This window comes from Sinohyriopsis cumingii, chromosome 11 (assembly GCF_028554795.1).
Source record: "Sinohyriopsis cumingii isolate HCF-2022 chromosome 11, ASM2855479v2, whole genome shotgun sequence".
In the NCBI taxonomy this organism is placed as follows: Eukaryota; Metazoa; Mollusca; class Bivalvia; order Unionida; family Unionidae; genus Sinohyriopsis; species Sinohyriopsis cumingii.
Genome location: NC_142971.1, coordinates 74697000 through 74721953, shown reverse-complemented (window position 1 = coordinate 74721953; position 24954 = coordinate 74697000). Strand labels below are relative to the sequence as shown.

The 24954-nt window shown below is 39.3% G+C and overlaps 1 protein-coding gene across 5 annotated transcripts in view; it reads left to right on the top strand.

The window, feature by feature from the left end:
• Positions 1-8361: 8361 nt before the first annotated feature.
• Positions 8362-24954, top strand: part of LOC149788758 (uncharacterized) — a 37357-nt gene continuing 20764 nt past the window's right edge. For 3 of the 5 annotated variants that reach the window (XM_089974846.1, XM_089974845.1, XM_089974844.1), the window contains exons 1-2: positions 8362-19856; positions 23649-23832. In XM_089974846.1, coding sequence (XP_089830972.1) covers positions 19674-19856; positions 23649-23832 — 367 coding nt within the window. In that variant the 5' untranslated portion in view covers positions 8362-19673. Of the gene's footprint in view, positions 20465-23648; positions 23833-24954 lie in introns of those variants that run through there. The other 2 variants (XM_089974847.1, XM_089974843.1) reach the window with 2 other exon arrangements.

The following is a 24954-nucleotide window of genomic DNA, read 5'->3' as shown; positions in this document are numbered from 1 at the left end:
CCAGTAGATACTTTGACATTTGTATCGCCTCAATACGAAAAGTAGCAGAACGAGTATATCAAACAGCAATCTCAAAAAAGACCGGGCATAGAATTCGATTTTTATATATAGATACGAAGTCACCGGCGCCTATGGCGCTGACGAAGTCGCCATGACAATAAATTGTCCATTCCGGAAGAAAACAAAGTATTCAGTATTGTTGAACACCTCGGGATTGATACACGGGGTTTCATTTTTTTTTTATTATTTAAAAACAAGATGTTCTATAAGAATAATGAATATCGAAGACATCAATAATATATTAGCCGAGATTTCAAAATTAAAAAATCAAGGAATTGAATTATCTGATGGTCTCGACAGTGAAAAAATATTATCCGATTATGAGATTATTAACGAACAATCGAAACGGGGGCGTTTTACCCTGGCCCGCGAGTACTTTTTCATAAAACGATTACAACATACGATCAATGAAAACTTGTACCACAATGACGCAAATGCATTCATTGGACTATTCACTGCCGTTGAAATAATACGAAAAAAACTCGGACGTGTTTATGAACGACGCCGGGAGATTTCTAGTAAGATCAAAAACATTAGAAGGATTATAGACGAAAACTCCGGCGAGAAATTAGAAATTGCTTCGCAATTGCAATAATGGTAGGCGAATCACTTACTACTCGGCTAGCCAGAGAGCGGCTAGCAGCGCTTAAAAAGTTCATACCGTTACGAGACAGGGTCCGAGAACAACTTCAAACGCGGCAGCAACTACAAACCGATTTTACTGTTGGAAGCGAACAACTCTTTGCCCCGGTAACTAAAGCGACCAAAGATGTTACGGCGGCAACTGTGCCCGTCCTCGATGCGCTTGAAAAGATAGCGGCTCAGACCGAACAAACAAAAAGGTCTTTAGAAACACTAGCGGCTGCTACAACACGGAGGCCACCACCACTCGCTATAACCGAACCACAAGAACCTTATGTTACAATGGCCGACGAAGAAGAACTAGGTGCTACCGCAAGAGAACCAGAAGAAGAAATACCGGAAGAAATACCGGAAGAAGAAATACCAGAAGAAGAAAAAGAGAGAGAGAGGAATATACCCAGTAATGTACTCAAGAAGGACACAATAGATCAAATCAGGTCCTTCAGCGATGAAGAATTAATTGATTTTGCCGCCAACAATTTTGCTAAGAATTTACGAGATAGGCATATCAATAGCGGCTACGAGAAAAATATAAAGTCGTTAAGGGATTGGACAAGAATGGTGTATTTAGCGAGTAAACACAAGAGTGCATTACTACGTGGTGATGGCCCCGATTACGACGCATTCCACAATAAAGTAAAAAGTAGAATACCAAAAAAAGGAAAAGGATACTCTGTTGGTAAAGAATCCTACGGCGTTACCTGTCCTAACAGTGTTCTCAGTGATATATCACGGCTAGAGGTACTAATCGGAGGAAAACGAGCCGGAAATAACTCTCCGGAAATAATCAATGAGGCCGCTGATATTTGCAAGCGGTTATTTACGGGCGGTATCATGGACGTTAGTGCGTATCGAACGCTCATAGACGAACTCGTGGATGATTAAAAAAATTATCGTTTTTGTTAATTCTGGCCGTTTTTGGTCGTTTTTTGACCGTTTTTGGTCGTTTTTTGCCATTTTTTGACCGTTTTTTGCCATTTTTTGACCGTTTTTGGTTGGTTTTTGAGGGCAAAAACCCCAGGAAATCATTTAGAGAAAATCGATGTTTTTGCTGAAAAATCGAAAAAAAACGACTATAGGCAACAAAAAATGACCAAAAATCAAGAAAAAACCGGAAAAAACCGGATTTTTATCGAGGGCAAAAACCCCAGGAAATTTTGATAAAATTTATTCCGGTTTTCCACACGGCGGTGGGAAGGGGGTGATCAATCACTGGTGATCACAATCACTAATTGAAAAACCGGTGTTTTTATAATAAAGATGATCATACACTACAACCACGATAAACCAGTACTCGTCTACGTGGTAAACTCGCGATTGCCTGTTTACCGCGCGTACTATGGAGATGGTCTCGGTAGCACCATTGCGGGGTTATTTACAAGAATGGCTCCAAAAGTAGCGCCGTTAGCCAAACAATTAGGAATGAAGGCTATTGATGTTATTCGTGATAAGGGTATTAGTGCTATTGGAGACGTTGCCGGAAAGGCGCTTTCTGCAGCAAAGGACAAACTAATGTCGTTGGTGAGGAGAAAAAAACAGAAACCACCGGTGATGCCATCAACGACGGTGATGCCTGCAAATGTCAGTAAAGTAATAAATAACGCCGTGGAAGAAAAATTAGAGTCGTTGGCGGCTCAGTCATCCACCAACGCGCCCATAAACGCAATAGCGGGAGAGTGGTCTTAAACAGAATTCAAAGAATTTACGACGAAAAAATCGCAATTGAAAACACCAACATGATAAATAATAGAAATGTTTGCGCGAACCTCTGATCCCGCGTTTGATATGGATGCCCCAGTGCGCAGGGATGATTCTGTCCCGCGATTATCAATATTATTCTTATTATGCAGCGCAACCTGACCTACGATCGCGAATTGAACTTCAAGTCCAAGATACCAGTAGATACTTTCTGCCATGTGAAGCGTTTATCGAAATTGAGGGAGAACTCGTGACAAATGCCGCCGATAATGCACCATACGCAGATGACAATCATGTTCGAGTTGGTTTCGTCAACAACGGTATCATGGCGTTATTTGAGAGCGCCAGATATCTTATTGACGGGCGAGAAATTGAATCAATAGAACGCGAGGTTGATGTTGCAACGACGATAATTGGGTTAGCGAGATACTCGGACGATTATACGAGATCGGCGGGCCCATCTATGATGTTTGCGAAGGACTCCGCCGATAACGCTGATCATTTTCAGTACGTTAACGTGCTGACGAAAAAAGATATCGCAGGTGATCAGGCTGAAGCAGCCAATCCAGACCGCAGAGCAAAACCGGACACTGATTTCACTGTTATAAAAAGTCTTAACGATAATTACAATATGGGATTCGCAGCACGAATGTCGATGCTAAAAAGACCACGCCGGCAGTTTTCATGCGTGATTCCACTCCATCACATATTTGGATTCTGCAGAAATGTCAGGAGGGTTATCTATGGGGCCAAGCATACAATCGCGCTAACGCGAAGGGGCGATGATAACAATGCAATATGGCGTGCTGCTGGCGTCGCTGCCGGTAAAGTCATTTTAACTAAAATGGCATTGTGGATGCCGGTGCTGACTCCATCAGTTACCACGGAAGCACGATTGTTATCATTTATGGAACAGGGAGGAAAATCGTTGTTGAGTTGGCTAGCGGTAACAACTGATGCTAAAGAGGATAACGTCGCCGATACATTTACATGGCACTTGGCATCAAAACAGGGTGTTTCAGCCCCGCGTCATATTTTTATAGCGCTACAGAATAGGGAACGATTGGGTAATCAAGAACGCAGCCATATGATATTTGATCAATTAGGAGTCAGGGATGTTTCGCTGAGAATAAACGGACAACAGGAACCATCCGAGGATATACAGCTTAATTACGGCGACAACCATGTCGCACGTGTGTACCATCGATTGCTGTCATATATGGGTCGTGATCAAAACGTCGACACTGGTTTGCAAATATCACAACATGATTTTAAAAAGCTGTATCCGATTTATTATTTTTCGTTGGAACATCTTGATTTAACGAGACAATCCGTCGTTGATATACACTTCCGAGCTCGTATAGCCCCGGCTGGTGTTAATTATAGAGCGGTTGCTGTCATTCTCAGCGATAAATCAATGCTGTTGGAAGGTGTTGGTGGACGAATGAGAATCGTTGATGCACCAGTGGAAAACATGTAATTGAAAGCACAAACACGTTTACAATAAAATGTCGTATAGTGTCGTCAGTGTAGAGTTGACTGATGGTCAAGTCAAGAAATTACGATCAAAGTCGGCTAAACAATGCGGAACCACAATAACGCTGAAGCCGTCACAGATGGCGGGTGGTAATCATAAGATATCGTTGACGGCGCGTCAAATAAAACATTTCAATAATGCGATGAAGAATAAAAAGGGCGTTCAAATAGATTTCTCGGCCGCAGCGATTAAAAACATGGAAAAGACAGGTGGGATATTTCCGCTGTTAGCTGCGATTCCGGCATTGATTGCCGCGGCGGCCCCAGCAGTGGCTAAGGCGGCTGCGTTAGGAGCCGTTGGTACCGCGGCGGGGATGGCATTGAAGAAGGCAACCGGGAAAGGCTATAAAAAAAAACGATCCGTGGCCGGAAAGGGTCTAAGACTACCGGGAACTCCGTATTCATGGTACTCGGGGAAGGGTCTAAGACTACCGGGGACCGTTTATTGACTCGGGAGTCTATGACTCCCATGTCTAATTTTGATTTAATAGACGCCGCAGACGCGCTAGCGATAAAAAACTTCAGAGGTGTTTTTATGAGGGATCAATTACCGGCGGCACCAAGGAATATTGAAACCGGCATAATTAACCTCGATGGGTCCTCCGGAGCGGGAACTCATTGGGTTGCATACGCGATTGATCCGCGTGCGATCGTCTATTTTGATTCATACGGGTTAGCCCCGCCGAACGAGTTTATGCGGTATATCCGGACGTGTTCAGCCCGGGTTTTTTATTCCACGCTGCCAACACAGCAGTTAAGCGACCCGCCGATATGCGGCCGTGAAGTATTGAACGTACTCGCGGCGATTTCATCATCGCGAAAACCACCTCATGTGGTTGTAAACGAATACACTAGTGGGGTCGTAGAGGCCCGGCGGGTTAATTAGAAACGCTGTTTTTTTTACAATAACGATGATTGATATTTGGGGACGACCTATTTCGGCGCTGAAAGGATCCACGGAAACGCCCGCCACCGATGACATAAAAAAACTAATCGAGGATGAAATCGCTGATACGTTGAATTTAACAAGTGTTGACCCAGGTGAAATAGTTGTATTTCAAGACCGCCAGGGTAAATTGAAATCCAGTAATGTGTCGCTGGATGACGTTTTAACACGACGGCGTGATGCCGCCGAGGACACTATCGCGCTGTATACCAGCGACGGACGACTCAAGCCGGGTGAACATCTGTCGACGATAACATTAGTCAAAGACGGTTTTATAAGGTTGAATAGATCGGTGACCGAACTTGACGCGCAGGTGAAAAAATCTGTCACCGAGGTGAAAAAATCTGTCACCGATATACAACTCACTACCGCTAGTTTTTTCGGGACCCCGACGGTAACCGAACCGAATCTTGCAACAATAAAAAATACTATTTCGGAGTTTATAACGCTGTCGGGCCAATTTTACACGTTACGAAAAAATGTTAACAGGATCGATGACAACTTTGATAAATTCTTTGGTAAAAAAAATACCAAGCTGGATGAAATCACAACAACTATAAATGATATCACTGCGTATGGACAGGAAATAAAAACAATCAAAACTGATGTTGCAGCGAACAAAGGGAGTGTAGACGTGCATGAACGGGAAATAGAAATAATCGGCGCTAATGTTGCAACGATCATAAATAATGTAGACTCGCATACAGGGGAAATAGGAACGATCAAAACTGATATTGTAGTGAACAAAAGGAATATAGGCGCGCATACACAGGACATAATGACAATCAGAGCTGATATTGAAGCGAACAAAAAGGGCGTAGACGTGTATAGAGGGGAAATAGGAACGATCAAAACTGATGTTGCAACGAGCAAAAGAAATATAGACGTGTATGGACAGGAAATAAAAACAATCAAAACTGATGTTGCAGCGAACAAAAGGAATATAGACGCGCATACAGGGGAAATAGAAACAATCGAACTTGATGTTGCAGCGAACAAAAGAAATATAGACGCGCATACAGGGGAAATAGAAACGATCAAAACTGATATTGTAGCGAATAAAAAAGGTATAAACGTGCATGAACAGAGAATAGGAACGATCAAAACTGATATTGTGGCGAACAAGAATAATATAGACGCGCATGAATGGAGAATAGAAACAGTCAAAACTGATGTTGCAGCGAACAAAAAAGATGTGGACGCGCATACACGGGAAATAGATACACTCATTACTAAGGTTGCAGCGAACAAAAAAGATGTGGACGCGCATACACGGGAAATAGATACACTCATTACTAAGGTTGCAGCGAACAAAAAAGATGTGGACGCGCATACACGGGAAATAGATACACTCATTACTAAGGTTGCAGCGAACAAAAAAAATGTGGACGCGCATATACAGGAAATAGATATACTCATTACTAGGGTTGCAGCGAACAAGAATAATATAGACGCGAATTTGCGGAGAATAAAAATAATCGAAACTGATGTTGAAGCGATTAAAGACAGACTACCGAGAGTAGCAGAGCAATTCGAAAAAATAAAAATCCCTCATGAGAACATCATCAACACAGTATACACAATTCGGCATGGATCATTCGATTGGACTCCTACACAGAATACAGTAAATACTACCGCAACTGTTAAGGGCATTTATCGATTGACACTGGTTTCAATGATGCAGTTTAATATATTATCGTCGAGTTCATCCGGGTTTAACAATACAATATCAACAATTATAGACAAGAACGCAACTGAACAGTTTACAATTTATGCCGTTGATGGAAATTTAGCCCGGGCAAACATCACATGGTATGTGGAATTTGTAGCGAATCTAAGTAATTAAAAACACCAGCTCTTTTAGAATAAAATGACCACCAGGGTAATTGAATCAGAGGTATCACCGACGTCACATCAATATCGATTCGATACCGCAAAAGAATTCTCCGCGAATTTGAAAACGCTTTCCGAACAATACCGCGCAAAAATAAAAAAATACCGCAGAAAAATAACCACCATCGACGCGGTCGTGTACTCGGTGTCGGGTATAGTAGCCGGTACCGGTGTTATTTTATCCACGGTGACCACGATAGCCCCGATCGCTGTTCCAATCGCTATCTCCGCGATGACAACAATTGCTGGAGTCGCCAACGCAATCACTAAAAAGATATCATCGTGTTTTCAGAAAAAACTCGACGAGTATACAGTAAAACATCAAATAGTATCCGACGCGTACTCGAAATTATCCGGGTTGATCTCGTTGTCGATTGATAATTTGTTCATATCCGATGTTGAATTCTCCACGATGGTCCAGTTGTATAGCTCCGCGATGTCAAAAATCGAGGATTTTCAACTGGAAGCCGGAACCACCTGGTTGTTAAAATTAGACACTAAAAACAACGAATAATAATAATGTCGCTGAACCCCGAAGGGTCTCAATTACTTCAGCGGATCGCGGAGAACACCACTCCGGTACAAACAAATATGATATCGATAACGTCAACGAAGCCAGAATTCAGTGTGAACTTCCCGTCGCCGGTTCCAGTGAAGGAAATAGCGCTGGCAAAATTGCGAGTATATCACAGTTGGCCTAATATCCGAGAGGACGCATTTAACGGACAACAACCTAATAACTCGCTGGTTTTTGCATGGACAAATAAGCCCGATGGGACCCCAGACTGGAATGAGGTTACAATACCAACTGGGTCATACCAAATAGAACAAATCAATAAGGAATTTCAACGCAGGATAAAATCGATCACAGGAAAAGAATCAAAAATCGCTATTACGGTTCATGAACCGACGTTATCGTCGACGATTGAAATAAGCACACCGGGCTATATGGTTGATATTTATAACAGTTCAATAAGAACCATACTAGGATGGCCTAAGAATCCACCCGCGGACGCCCCCCCCCCCACCCCATCAACTATCCTCAGATACGATAACGGAGATGGTGGTAGGCATATTGCTCCATACAACGTAAATATTGCATCGGTGATAGCAATCAATCTGGTGTGTGATGTTATCGAAGGGAGTTACCAGGTGGATACCAAGCAATCAAATCAAGCTCAACAGGGGTATATCCTTTATTCATTTTCACCAACAGCCCCCCCGGGATTTTTGATCATTGAGAGTCCGATTAATCCGGTCTATATGCGATGCCATAATCGGTTTTTAACGAGAATTAATTTTAGAATTACCGATCAGTCAAATAACCTAATTGATCTGCAAGAGGAGGAGTTAGTGATCACTCTGTTTGTAAGATCATAGCAGCAGGGGGGGCGATGACATCGACGCGGTCGTCGATGTGCTTACCGGACGCTGACGACGCTGGGATCGGCGCGCAGAAGGTATTAATTAAACCAAATGACGTCCGGACGATCCCCTCGACGACGACGTCGTTTTTTTTTTACCAGGCGCTGACGACACCGGATCGTTGAGTGCAGAAAGTAATAATTAAGCAAAATAACGTCTGGACAAAATGTCGGATTCGCCCCCCCTGCTGCTACATACATAATGAAGCTCAAGTGCTTGAAATTTTGGCCTCCGACCGTCAGAGAGGGCCATACACATCCAGCGTTCTCTGTGTGGCCCAAAATGGAAAAAAAAAAGACAAAAAGGGAAGACCCGCAGTAATCAAGCAAGGAAAAAAAAACATGGAGCGAAAAGAAAGCATAATAATCAGATACAGCCGAACTGTGCACACCATATCGCGAAATGGTTGTATTACATTTCGCAGAACCCTACTGGAAGAATGTGTTGCAAGATGGTCACGCTTTCAATGAACCCATCTGAAGTGAGGTGCTCTTAAATGAACCCATTTGAAGTGCAGTGCCTGTATGATCTAGTCGGCTGTATTGGTTTACATGCGAGACCTGGAAGAAGAAACATTAGAAAACAGAACAAGACAGTAGGAAGTTATATGATGACATGTACAACAACGGAAGTCAGCACGAAATTACAAACTGAAAATTCTATAGCTCAGGAGTATATATTTTTTAAATGCATCGGAGCTCCACCTACCCAAGACCAGAATAAGACTGTCAGAAGGACCCTGCTTAGCACCCTATGTGGCTGCCCCAATCCTAAAACTATGAATCTTGAATAATTAAGGATTAAAACCACATTACAGGAGCGATGTGCGCAGGGTATGGTTGAACTCTTGCCTAGTTATTGGCAACCTCCCAAATGTAAGGGAAGAGTGGTCCCGCCTGACAATCCCATAGTTGCAAATATTGACGCAGCGTGTGGATAGGGCACTGGCCTTGCACGTTTTGGGGCAAGACAGTTAGGCAAAAAAGCGTACCCTTGGAGTGTTTGTAATTTGTAAACTAGACAATTAAACCATCACCACCTATCTGAACCTGAAAGAACTGAAGCATGTTTGGATTGCTGCAACCAGGTTATCTAACAGTCTTTTCCCCTACCCGCTGAAATGCATTAAATGTAAGAAGAAACATAGACTTAAATAAAGCCCCAAGAAAAGTATTGTAAGTAATTGTCGGCAGGATTAGAACGAGTTTTTGTAGCATGCATTTATCAATTGGCAGTCTGCCATCTGAGTACCGTAAGTGTTTATGACGCGTTTGCAGGAGGTTTGAATAAAAAAATGAATTGGTTGGATCAGGGATATGTTTTAGTTTGTGCACATAGCCAGCAGCCGAGACATAGGTAATTATGGTTGATGGAGCATAATTTTGTCAAAAAGACACGAGATTAAAAGTGCAAAATCGCTTCTTGAAACCGGAATACTGCTGTGGAGTTTTAAAGCGATTAAAATTCTATGTAATGCTTCCAGCTGCGCCTGTAGGATTCTACCTAAGATGGAGAAAGAGCACTATGTAATAGCATAGACAAATTACTCCCAGTCTGTTAATATCGATAACTCCGGGATCTGTTTTGCCTCTGCAAAAGTTGAGAGCTTAGAGAAATCTGTACACCTGTTGGCCAGAAAGAACATCCGCTAAATCGTTTTGAAGACCCGGGACGTGACGAGCACGGAACAAAATAATGTAGTGGAGGCAGGTGAGGACTAGTCGCCGAATCAAATACATAATATTCGATTCCCTGCACGATTGCTTGTTGATGATGTGAACTAAGGCCATGTTATCGGTATGGACATGAATACAATTGTTAGCAAGAAAGGCCTCAATATCTGAATAGCAATAACAACAGGGTGAAGTTAAAGAAGAGTAATGCTTTTATCTTTCCACTTCTCATTCTAAACTCCATGAAACCATCTAGAGCCCAAAAGATTCCCATTGCCCAAAGTACTAGCAGCGTCAGTGAAAATATTCAGTGTGTCCGAGTTCAACCAGCGATCTGGTAAGAAGAAAGAACGACCATTGAAATGCTGAAGAAACCGACTCCACAAAATCAAATAAGACTTTACTGCTTTATTTAGTCGAATGTGGTGTTGGGCATATGAAACTCCAAATGTGAGACGAATGAGTCGAAGAAGGAATGCTCGTCCCGGGAGTACCACGGCACAAGCAAAATCGAGGGTACCGATTATGGACTGAAGATTTATGAAGTGTCATCTTTGCTTTCTGCATGCAGCTTTGTATCAGTTCATGACATGTACCAAGTTTGTCAAGCGGAAGACTCACTGCCAAGTCCCGACAAATGATTTGCCAGTGAAACCCATGTGACCACTACGGGGCAATTCAGTTGGCCCTTCCATTATATCATAACAGAGTAAGGTAAAATTTAGACCCAACCTCATTACACCACCCATAAATGTACTTACACAAGCGTAAGTAGACTTACATACATTTTATATTCAGTTGGCCCTTCCGGGCTTACCTCATTATCGTAATAGTGTAAGGTAAAATTTAGAACCAGTCTCACTTCACCACCAATAACCATAAATGTATTAACGCAAGGGTAGTTAGTTTTACAGATATTTTATATTACTTAATTGAACAATTTTTCTTTTAGTTGATTTAAATCAAGGAAACATGTTCTTCCAGTTACATATGGTCCACTTTGAAAACAAAAAACTAATTGGAACTTTCAACCTAAGCTTATTACATAGCTACAACAATTAGTAAATTCCTTAACCAGTTACTCATAATACATTAACAGTTCCAGTTAATCACAGTCAACAGAGCCTTTTAAACAGGGTATGAACTGTTAATATTTACAGCGTAATCAGATCTTCTTCTTTCCAAAATCGATGGAAACTTACATGTTACAGTTGCTGACGCAAAGATATTTCCAACTTGTTTTTGCATGAAGTCTAGGCATACAATCCACCTTAAATTATTTTGCTACATTTTCGCCACATAATGCAGTAATTAGTAGCAGTTATCAGGATCATTTTAAATCAAAGTTTAAACGTGTGTGCCACAACTGTCCAAAAGAAAAAGATGTCGAAGCAAATGTCGGTGTATAACAGTCAAATGATTACTTTAATAGTATTGATATAAAAGAAGCTGACTCCTATAATACCCTAAGTGGTAAGAGCGTCCACCACAGATGTGGGAGATCATAGGTTCGAACTCCGGCCAGGTCACACCAAAGACTTAAAGAAGTGGTACTAGTAGCTGCCTCGCTTGTCGGACTGGTGTCAGGATAATATGACTGGGTGTGTCATGATAATATGACTGGGTGTGTCATGATAACATGACTGGGTGTGTCATGATAATATAACTGGGTGTGTCATGATAATATGACTGGGTGTGTCATGACAATAAAACTGGATGTGTCATGATGATATAACTGGGTGTGTCATGATAATATGACTGGGTGTGTCATGATAATATGACTGGGTGTGTCATGACAATATAACTGGATGTGTCATGATGATATAACTGGGTGTGTCATGATAATATGACTGGGTGTGTCATGATAATATGACTGGGTGTGTCATGATGCTGCATGTCTGCAGCATAATGCCCCAGTGCAAGACATCACTACAAAATACCACACTGCAGATATAGCGGTATGTGATCATCTTCACGACAAATGTCAAATATTAGCAGAGGCTGTCATTTTACTAGCACAGGTCAATCCACATGGTGTCAATGCACAACTTGTTATACTGGAAATATAATTATTAACAAACCGTGTAAAAAACGAGTATGTTCCGATTTATGACGAAAATTCAGTTCCTTGCCCTTGATGATATTGATTGTTGGGTTATCGTCAATCAGTATCAAAACAGATTTGGTGAGTTGATTTATTGGACTAGTTCCGATTGTTTGAAGGGAAGATTTTATACAACACTATCGGGTCATTCAACTATTGACCCCTTCCCCCTCAAAACAAAAATGGACGTTTTTAGTCTAGATATTGAGAAGTGGGCATAAATGAGATAGATATTCATATCCTTTGAACTTTGCTGAAAAGCAGACCAGTTGTTTCTATTGGATTCAATACAGGCATTACGAATGCAATGTGCAGTGCACATTGAGAATGAAGTTAAAATAGCAATATAGTTTTGAAAATTATATAGGCCCATGCAAAAATAAATCTAACTAGAATACATATATCTTAGTTTAATTAGAAATGCCGTGTCTCCGCTAGGTATACGCTGACCATAAAATATTGCTCTAGTACGCTAATTAAATGTTTATCGTCGTTCTTAAATGACCTATTGAATGAGCTAGTAATGACTAATTGCGGGATAACAGTGAATCAGATGAACATACCTGGCATGCTTTTGGCAGACGACACTACTCTACTAAGCTCTACGCCGAATGGATTGCAAATACTCGTGAATACAGCTTATCAGTATGCACGGAAGTGGAAATTGAAATATAACTCTAACAAGAGTAATTGGATGATATTTAGTAAAAGAAAGGAAGTGTACTCATCAAATGGAATTACTCTGGGATCACAGAATATTCCTAGAGCAAAAAAAAAAAAGAAATATGCAGGAGTTACCTTTTCGCAATCAATGAAAACTAATGATCGTATAATCTATTCCTACGATAAAGCTAAACGTGTAACAAACTCACTATACTCAATTGGATTAAATGCAAATGGAATGAATCCTATAGTCTCTGTGAAAGTCTGGGAAAGAGTTATATTACCATCTGCTTTGTATGGCTCAGAACTCTGGTTTAATATGTCATATCAGGGCATTGAATCAATGGAGAAAATACAACGATATTTCGCCCGGAGAGTACAAGGTTTCCCTCAAAGATCGCCTATTGGATCTACGACATCGTGCTTGGGGATGATATCAATGGAAGCTCGCATAGATAAGCAAAAACTCGTATTCCTTGGTCGCATGTGTAGAACAAAGGCAAATTTAACGGCTAGAAAGGTTTTCCTCTGGGCTGTTGGAAATTTTATTTTTGACCCCCAACATAGCTACAACTCTTTTATATATGATATAAATACTGTACTAAAAAAGTATGATTTAGAAGACTATCTCAACGACTTTATTTTCACTGGAAAATTTCCAGACAAAATAACATGGAAAAACTTAATTGGGACAAGAATACAGATATTAGAGGAGAGACAACATGAAATGAGTATCAGAAATCCATCAGAGGGATTTGGTAGATTTTTAAAAATTAATCCAGGATTAAAAATGCATCATCTATGGAAAATAGCTTACACTGACTCAAGCAGAAAAATGGAATATGGGACATTAATTCGTATTGGAGGAATGCAAGCAAGACCTGGACTGTGTCCCCTATGTGGCAAAATGAGTCATGACCGTATTTTGCACATTTCGATGAATTGTGCCTTAACCTCAGACGACAGAAACCACTTGATGGAAAGTCTATTTTCGTATATGCCTCCAGTGATTTACCGTGATTTTTGTGATCAGATCGATGATGTTATACTGATTATACTACTTGGTGGTTTAAATGATATATCAGAACGTTTAGAATTTGAGGCATGGATAAATATGATCAGACTATCTACCAAGTATTTCATTAAGATAAAGGATATTATATATTCGATTCAATAGAGAACTCACTCAAAATATAAGGAAAGAAATACTTGTACTGGATTGCAAAGAGAGTAGGAAACTATTTTTGTTGTGAGAATACATTTTCAAATGTTTTATCGTATATATATATATATCTATCCAGATTAGTAATGATTTTAATTTATTTATTCGTTTGCTATTGGAAATAATTCAATAAGTAACGAATCTACTATTTTTGTGATTCTATGTATTTAAATGCATTTCTTTTTTGTCTTAAAATCTTCAGAAAATGGAGGAATAAAAGAATATCATCATCATCATCATCTCTGAGACTCGGGACTTAACTACCCGGTAGTTCTGTTCCCTAAAGTTTCCTTTACATAGCTTTCTGTCCTTAGAATACACTATTAAAAAAAAAAAATTGGGGGCGGGGGCACCAGACAGATGCCCCCGCCCTCTACGTATAAAAAAAATAAATAAAAGGTGTTTTATGTGTAAGTGTTACCCTCCACAGATATGATGTTTGTTTTACTTTATGATAGAATTTAGATCAAATATTTATTTAGATTAAATTTTAGATGGGGTATTTAAATCCCTAGTGTTATCTATAGGGTTGTTCTTCCGAGTGGGTTTCTATCACCTAACTCGAAATCCCTTCCCTAGATTCCAAGTAGACCTTGGCTAAAGGTTGCCTATATCCCGTGTGTGCTATATGAGTATATGCTATATTGTATGTGTGCTATATATATAGTTTTCGTGTAGGGATAGCCAGTTATTGTCAAATCGTCCCCAGTTATCTTGCGATCCAGATGATAATTGGATCAAAACTTTACTTTTATATTAATTCATTTTAATTTTGAATTTAGGTGAAGTAACGGTGTAATACTGGTTTGATTGAAGAAAGAAAAAAAATCCCTATTGTTTCATGTGAGTGTTAATCTGTGTCGTTCTTCGCTTAATTGATTTATTGATTAAGGTCGGCTGTGCTCAAGTTGGGGTCCACACATTCTTTCTTTATTCATTTGTATTTCTCTCAACTCGAGTTAGGCCGCCTCTAATTATTTATTGGATTATTGCCAAAGTTCCAAGAGGGTTTAAGTTTCCCCCACACAAAGGGGATTACCTGTACAGTACGGGAGCTGAACAGTTGAAGGAAAGAAATAGAAGAGAAAACTAAACGAGAGTCTTTGTTTTTATGTTATGCATGAAAGTTTTCCTACCTGGGGTAGTTTTCCAAAACTCTTTCATAGACCTGTTCACTTCGCGTTTATAATTTTTTAGAATATTTAAAACTTTCCCTAATCTAAAAAGATAGTTTTTAAGGTACACACAGTGTCTATGTTTATATTAATTTTTTATTTAGTTTTAGAATTGTTAAATTTATTATAATCTTAAAACACATCTAGAGATTCCTGTTGCCTCACGGCCGAGAGAGCCTCAGAGTCAGGGAGCAAGATTGGGATCTCCGGTCCGTTTCAAGGTGACATCCATAAGGGGTACCCTCCGAAGCGCCCCCTCCCGCCCCCTTATCCTCACCCCCAGTCCATAGCCCCAAAAATCTTTAAATGAACCTTAATTTAGTTATTATAATGTATTATTTTTTAATTGTTATGACTTGGCCACATGCCATCATTGTTTTAGTTATATAATCCGTAATCTTCCTTATTAAATTTTTACCGAAGTTGCCGCCTAAATATAGGATTTGATTTCTTCTGTATTTCTCCTTCTTATAGATTTCCATTATCAATTGAATTCTTTCATTTTTCCTTTCTTCGCACTGTGCTATAGCATGATAGTTCTTAAAATTTGCTTTTTTGCACATGGGGCATTTAACATTTGTTCTAATCATTCTTCTTCGTAGTGCGACTTCTCCAGTTAACCATGCGTTATGTAACTATTTGAATATTATACTTTGAATCTTGGGTGAGCCGATATTGGCCCAGTGCCTCCAAACGCTATCCCAATTAACGGAGATATTTTCTTCTTCTACTTTAATTTTTATTCTTAGGGTTAAATTTTCCCTTCTCCAATTATGAGTTTTCTTCGTTTCAATTCCCCATAGTTCATCAACATCCCTATATTTACATAAAAGTTCTTTTAAATTCCTAAAATTCTTTGGCACTTTCAGTTTTTTGACTAACTTATTATTTTTGTATATATCACTTCTATTCCTAATCGTAAAACCAAACCAATAAATATATACTAAGAGTTTTCCCGCCAGTTCACGAGTGGCTTCCTCGGAGTAGATTGCTGCTTGACCATTATGATGGCTTAGAATCACTAATTCGTTCCCAGCCCAAATGACTGTTAAATTGTGGTTTGAATTCTACCCCAGTCGGTCTACCTTAACAGACGAGCCTCAGGCCATCTGTCAACGCGGGAAGATTTAAGCAACCTGTACTACAAAAACTTGACACTATCTAGAGAAAAGCCTTACTATTATGCACAGGAACACTCCCCTCAACATCCTTAGACGAACTACAAACACTAACAGGAGAACTACCCTTAAAATTACGTAGGCAAGAACTGCTCATCCGATACTCCATTCGATTAGATACCCACCCAGACAACCATCAGATCGATCCAAAATCACAATACTCACTCTAGGGAACAATTCCTCGACAGAGCATGCCAATTAATCGAACATATCACCACAGCACATCAATTAGTCGAGCTCATGTGGATACCGTCGCACATTGGAATCTCTGGCAACGAAACAGCAGACAAAGTTGCACAAACCAAACTAGGATATCAAAACTCTATCAAGCTTAACTATAGCTCTACAGAAGCACAAAGCTTCGCACAAACATATATAGACCAAAAATGGCAAGATTTTTGGAACTCCTCCACAAAAGGTAAAACGCACCATGAAACCTCAAAAACTGCAGATATGAACATACAGCTACCTAAGGTACCTATTTAGAATAGAAAACCATAAACAGGATTATAACTGGAAAAACTAAACTAGCAAGCAGTTTTGGAAGGTTTATAGGACCCAAACCAGCAACCATTAACTGCTTTAACTGCCACACCACCGAAGATCTACACCACGTATTCAATATATGCCCAAAATATCAACCCGCTCGGAAAATATTCATCAAGAAACAAAAAGAGATTGGATCACTACACACATATGCAGAGTTACTTATGGACTCTAATAAAAATAAACAAGCAGCATATAAAAATATAAATAAATTCATAGACTCAGCATATAATTACTATCCCCACAAAACCAAAAGAACCAGTAGCTAGCTAAATAAATTTAGAAGCCACCACATAAAATCCCATATCATATCATTCAATTTTATAAAAATATTAATAAATAATTAACTTACGAAGCACCTTTCGAAAACTAAGGAAACCGCAAAATCGGATGTCCTAGATTTCCTAACCGAACCGAGTAATCAGCTAGGACTCCGGTCCTACATGTCCTTAACGAACTGTGTAATCGGCTAGGACTACGGTCTCTTGCTAAATAAAGTATAAATAACATTCAATCTCTAAAAACATTAATAAATAAATAACTTAAAGAGGCAATATCTAAAAACTTATAAATAAGATAACGTAGGAAGCACACCCTAAACCCCTCGACTAGTAATACCATAAAAACCTTGAAAATCTCTATTCATACGCGATTTCTACTAACATCCCCTATAAACAACATAGAACACCCCCCCCCCCATTTAGAACATCATTTTGACCAACAAACAACCCCCCCCCCCCAAAAAAAAAAAAAAAAAAGAAAAAAAAAACCCGCAAGAAACACCAGGCAAATGCAACAAGAAACCAGCGATGTGAAGCAACCAGGATCGTTCCCGAGCTCTTCTTCCCACTAATGACAGCCATCTATTCACCTGTAAGGGACTTTTATGGACCCACAGATTGAGGCCAAACTATCAGGGTTCCTTGAACCCATAAAAGCCTGGGGGAAGTGGCACCATCCCCTTCCTCAGGAACAACTAGCAGGCTGCGGTGAAGTCAGAAAAAAGTGGCACATGCACAATTGTGCGCACAACACTATAATTAAACTCAACAACAAATCGCTGTAATGGCCCACTCCAGCAAAAAAAAACGGGGTCATTGTCGACAGTGATGTAATGGCCTCGTTAACAAACACAACGGGGTCAATGTACCTAACGCTGTAATGACTCACGCTAGCAAAGTTAACAAGGTTAGTGTCGCGAACGCTGTAATGGCCCACGTTAGTAAGCATAGCTGGGTGAATGTGGCCAGTGCTGCAATGGCGCACGTTAGTAATCATAGAGGGGTCAATGTCGATAACGCCGTGATTGCTCGTTTTAGCAAGCACATCGGGACTTGAGGCAGGTGGGTATATCGCATAATTTTGTTTCATACTATTTTGCTGTAAGACCGTCCTCAACGCCGTTATTTCAAGTGGACTAAGTAATATATTAGACCCAATGTGTCATATGAGCATATTTATTTATAGTATATATGATACTGGTCGTATTTTGAAAAATGGTGAAATAAATAAAGCGGATGCATCAAATCTAGTGATTTTATTGCTGGATTCTATATTATTGATCAGTAAGAATCTGCATCAGCTTTGCTCGTGTCAACAACAGAAAAGAAGAGCAAAACATGAAAGAAAAACTTTGAAACCGTGGCGTTTTTGTGAATAGCAACAAGGTGTTAATAGCGACAGCAGGTAGATATGTTGTGCCAAACATAGCATACAGTTAATTTAGGAGTAAAAGCAATAAGTACATCATTAATAGTAGTAATGATTCCAATAATATTACTTGATGAGATGATAAGTGCTGAATTCATTATAGTGAGAGAGTCACGCTATAATCGCTGGATTGGCAGTGCTAGTGGTTCGACCAGATTGGGTGTCCTGCCGGTAGTTCTTACAATACTATTTGGTGTGATGCTGAGTGCCGTTTGTTGTGGTAGCAGCAGCGGCACTCTGAGTAGTGGTAGCTGCAGTAGTATTTGTTACTTTTGCAGTCATGGTCGTGGTGGTGGTGGTAACATTAGTAGAAAAGGAAAAGAAAGGAAAAGGAGGAGGATGGTTTTAATTCACTGTAGCAGTATCGCGCAGACGGACAACTAGAAAGAAAGAAAGATAGAAAGACAGAAAGAAAAAAGAAGATAGATAGATAGATAGATGCAAATATTCGAGTTACTAAATTCAAATAAACAGAAAGACTTGTATGAAAAGGTCGAAGTTATGTTCTCATAATTTGATCTTTGCTCATTATTTCATTTTTTATTTTTATTTTAATTTTAACTGGATTTCTTAGTTTAAACAAAGCACGTGATCGAGCGATACAATTCATGTTTATCCTTCTGATGTCCTTGAACTAATAATTCTCAACAATATAATTTAGCCAGGTACGGAGTTACCTATTCAGTACCTAGCTAGCTTGTTGCTGCATGCTTCAGGCATTATGTGCATTGACTGGCGGGTTTGTTTATAGCGTCACAACTTTGCCTGGATAGGTATAACAAATACATGTCGAAATGTCAAACTCCAAATAATGCAGGAAGCTTACAGTTTAAGGGATTTATACAAATTTTGTAAGTATCATTTTTTATATGATTACTATACTACACAAATGCGAATTCATATTATACGTGTTCATAATGGGTGTTGGGTAAGCCTAACTGCACACAAACGTAGCCATGTTACCCGTGTTTACAATTACGGTAACTTCTATTTAGTAAATGTATTTTGCAAATATTATTCTGACTACATACATAGGCATTCCTAATATCCGTGTTCACAATTACGGAATCTCATATCCAGTCAGTGTATAAAATGCTATTGGAATGGCATTACTTTTGAGGGTATTTATTATTCACTATTTACATATATACATATCGTGGCCGAGTTAAGGCTTTAAACATATCTATCAACTCATAATCGTTATGGTAGAGATTGTAGTGGAGTACGGTGGTGATTCTAAAATTTGCGTTAAACTCGATGACAACATGTATACATTTTTTTTAATGACATTAATTTTGCAATTTTTTTTTTCTTCATATTTTGTAGACAAATATTTGGGAGACTGGAACATCTTTGAAATAATAGTTTGCAACACAATCAGCCAGGTATGGTGTAATCTGTACGTTACCTAGCTTGTTCATACATGCTTCAGAAGTTCACTGTAGTGATTGGCTTGTTCATTTAAAACATCACAACTTCGCCTGGCAAGGTTGAAAAAGACATAATGCCAAATGAGACATGCCATCTATTTCTGGAACCTTACATTTTAAGGGATTTATATAAATTTTGTAAGTATCAGTTTTCTTTGATTACTAAACTACACAAATGCACATTCATGTTACCTGTGTTCACAATGGGTGTGGGGCAGTTAGCTGTCAGTATCAGACTAACTATTTACAAACTCGGTCATATTACCTGTATTCATATTTACGGTAACTTCTGTCCAGTCAATGTTATTATGCAAATATCAGTCGGGGGCCCCGAGTGGCCTAGTGGTCTCAAGTGCTCACTGTTCCAGATCACTGCCATCTCACTTTTCGGCGTGTTTTCTTGTGGGTACGTGATAAAGTTTGCCAGTAGATTCTTGTAGGGTCGGTAGTTCTTCTTGGACTTTTCCTGGGTTCTTTGTCCACCACTAATAATTGTCGCCATGTATGGCCTATTCTGTACCGAAAATTTGCGTTAAACCCCATAACAACAACAAAAAAACAAATATCAGTCTGACTACACAGATACGCATTCATATAGCCCGTGTTCACAATTAAAGAAATATATCAACTGTTAATGGAATAATATTACTTTCGGAGATATTTGTTATCCAGTATTGACATAAATATAATGGTTGAGATTAGACAACGATGAATAAACTTCCAATCGATTTGACAGAAACTTGAGTGTAGTACGGTAGTAATCCTAATAAGTACGCTAGTGTATGAACTGCTCCGGTGGCCTAGTGGTTAGAGCGTCCGCCTCGGATGCGGGAGGTCGTGGGTTCGATCCCCGGCCGAGTCATACCAGAGACTTAAAAAAATGGTACTAACAGCTGCCTCGCTTGGCGTTCAGCATTAAGAGGTTAGTGTTAGGACTGGTCGGCCTGGTGTCAGGATATTGTGACTGGGTGGGACATCATGCTACATGTCTGCGGCATGATGCCCCAGTGCTAGACATCACTATAAACTGCCACATTGCAGACATCGTAGCGATATGACTGAAAAATTGTTAAAGCTACTTTTAAAAAAATCAAAATCACAAATCAAATCACTCTAGTGTATATAATTTTGAAATCCCATTAATTTTAAGATTTGATATTGTGGAAATGAAAAAGAGTAATTGAGTATGGATAGGTAGTTTTGTATGTTTCTTCTAAATCGCTAGATACTATTAATTGGTATTACAATAGATAGAAGAAATATATAAATAAACAAGCAATACAGACTATGATGCATCACATTTATTTTGTGTGTATTTAACTATAAGTCTTTCTTAAATTATAATGGTTATTGTTTTCAAATATACGAACTGAATTGAAATTCTGACGTACAACACATTTCATTCGCAGCAGTGTGGTAGAGTTTCTAGTGAATATCGTGTACGGCAGATTTCATTGGTAACAATGTGGTACTGTTTCTAGTGAATATCGTGTACGATACATTTCATTGATAGCAATGTGTACAGTTTATAGTGACTATCGTGTACGATACATTTCATTGATAGCAATGTGGTACAATTTGTAGTAACTATCGTGTACGACATATTTCATTGGTAACAGTGTGGTACAGTTTCTAGTGACAATGGTGTACGACATACTTCATTGATAACAATGTGTACAGTTTCCAGTGACTATCGTGTACGATACATTTCATCTAGCTGTAATGCGGTACAGTTTCGAGTGACTATCATGTACGACTACTGGTGACTAGAAGCAGCTGAAAAAATACGACGGCTTGCTGTCATTATTCATAAACAATGACCCGGATATGAGAGAAGATTGTGTATGAAAATGTATGTACATCGTAATCTCTTGGTAGGCTTGTCGTTTGTACATAAATTTAGTTTCATCTGACCGCTCTCAACTCCATCATTGGAACCAAATATCCGATATTTTAGCCGATGTACATATAGGCGGATAGATCAAATATTCGAGTGCATTGCAATAGACATGATAGAGACATCTATCGGCATTACGAGTTTCTTCCCTTAGTATACAATGCCAACTAACCAATAGCGTGTAAAAGCGGCGGCAGTAGATGGTGTAGGAAACTGACCTCAGATGGATACTTTGTAAGTTTTAATATCGAACGGCTGACTAAATACCAGAAAGAAGCCATTGCAGTTGTATTGGAATCGGGTCACAATTAATACTTCCAGTTCAGTACCCACGAATGTAATTCTAGTCTATTTTTAGAACATTTTTTTCCTCTCTCATTTTGGTGGTGATAGAAGAGTTTATTTAAGCAATTTTGGTAGTGATTTAAAGGTATCTGTTTTTTCTTGATAATATGAGCTCAGGGTGTTGTTGTCTGTGTGCACAGTGAGTAATAAAGCATTGCTGAAGATCCGGAAGTGAAATCTGTGTTCTGTTTACATGTTGCTGTGTTGACAGTCCAGCATCTCAAAAAAGAGCAGGTCAACTTTTGACGAGAACTTCACCGTGAAGTCACCTTTGAAGGTATTTTAGATTAACATATGCTTTGTATTGATTGTCACACAGTGGAAAGGTCAGTACTGAGAAACAAATGTAGAGAACATATAGTAAAAGTAATTGTTTTCTATGTCCTGTCAGGGCAGCATTGATTCAACTTTAAATTGCTTTAAAAATTGTATTATCAATGATAGACACATGAGATTTTCACACCATGTGCATATTGACTGTAGCAATCAGAAAATATAATTAAAATTTAAGAAATTTAATTAATTGTTTAAAGAAATGGTATCTGTTGGAGATGACACTCATTATTATCAGCAGCAATGTATTCCTACACCATATAGAAGTTGCAATAAACGATTTTTTCAAAGAATGTGAGCGAGAATCTCATTAAATTCTGTAATATCACATACTATTATTTGAAACGTATGGACAGGAAATGTAACAGCCAATGGATTATATGGTATATTGTCATATAAGGATCCCGTGACAAACACATGGAAAAAAAACTTGTTCACAGACTGGCACTGATGGTGAAGTTGAGAAGTCTGACTATACCAAAGGAGCTAGATACATCCCATTTATGTCATACTAGTTTGTGTGTGAATGTGGATCATCTGATTCTAGAGCGTCATTCCGTTAACAATAATAGGCAATATTGCAAAGGTTATGGTCATTGCATTGGCCATGGTGACTATCCAGACTGCATAATAAAGTTGAAATTGTAATATGGAATAAATTCAGATATATCATGATATATCCTTTACACCCACCCACATCCATATCAATTTATGTCTGGCATGGAAGGAAGGATGGATGGATGGATGGATGTGTTAAGTAGCAAGGTGAAAGGAAAGTGTTGTCTTTATTTTAGTAGACCATGCTGGTATGACAGTGCTCTCTTAAATGCATTCCTCCCTCCCTCCCTCCCTTCCTTCCTTCCTTCCTTCCTTCAGCTAGTCTAGTAAGTCATGTCTTGTCATGTCATGTTATTTTAATTTTAATTTTTTAAATCTTTATTTATTTTGCTTTTTAATTTCTTTATTTGTGTTTTCATATTCAGAGAAAACTGTTTCGACCTCTCCATAGGTCTCATCAGGTGGTAGTAAGTAACACAACTGCACATAACATGCGTTGTGTTACCTACGGATTTCCCCACTACAGTTTTCCCTTCTGTACAATGTGTTCTTCATGGTGTCTTTGAGCACTTTCATTTTAAACATGGAATTAAGATAACTTTTTCTGTCTGTAGTGTCCGTTGGCTCCTGCTAAACCTTTGCATGGGAGTGATCGCCCTTCGTGTCTAGCTGTCCTTTGCAGTAGTCAGACTTCCTATTGCTTTGCTGTGTCCTGTACTTCAGATGGGCCTGTATCATATTTCCTCGTCTTGCTAGAATACGTTTCCTGGTTTGTGGATGCTTTTGATACAAATGATGGTAAGTGCAGTCTTTATCAATTGTCTCCAGTGATCTCAGAGTTCTTGTTGAAAATTTACCTCCCAAGTGTGTCACTTTTATTTTCAGTGATGATCCCAGGCTGTTATTGAGTCTGTGTATTGTTGAAAGCACTCTTGCCTCAACGTTTCTGGAATAGTTCACATTTTTAGGTAATGAAAAACTGATTGTTCACCGCCTCACATTTCTGTGTGTTTGTGTTCAGTCGCTGTCTTTCTACAACATCACAGATGAGATTAATTTTCAGAACTTCTACCAGAATTTTCTTATCATTTTCTGTCATGTGGAGATGAGTAACTTGATGAGGGCCCAGGTATGAAGATCGCATCTACCGTCCGTTAGTACTTCCTCCCCCACAGACCTTTGAATAATTCTGGCATTTGGGGAAGTCCCCTGGGTAACAGCGCAGAGTTGCATCCATTACTTGGGGAAGTTGACATTTGATTTTTGTAACATCACCACTATTGTCCTCCATCATTTGATTGAAGATTAAACCGCAACGTGCTTTAATGTCTTTCTGACAATTTTCTGTTTGAGCCTTTTGCCTTCTCTTGTTCTTATTCATGGAAACATGTTTTCACTAAATATTGCAGAATTACACCGTTTGAATTGTAAACGACCCAAATGGATAGGATCGGACAGTCTTTCTACTTTCCACATTGGATGCAGAATGGTGTAAGCATTTTGGAAGCCAGCAGCAGCCGGTGCATCTCCATCTGTTGTTGCATGTCTAATGAAAATCTCTTGCAGCACAAACTTGTTTCCCATTTCTCTTGCCATTTCATACTCTGAATGTGGTGCAACTAGTGACCATTTGCTGTGCAGTCAACGTGGCCTCCTGGACATTTCTAGTCAGAACCTTTCCCCCTCAGCCATGCTCCAGTTCAACACAGTTTGTTTTCTACTGTAGTCCTCAGAATGTATTGCTTCTCTGTAACAGTTTCGCAGGCAATTCCAACAGCTTGTGATGAACTTTGGCCAGGTTTCTTTTCATGTCCAAAGCTAATGGCATTGTATCTTGCATCAAAAGCAACATTTATTTGGTCAGAATGCTGAACATCACGCATAACATTAACTTGTCTTACTAGTTTCAGCTTGTCTGTC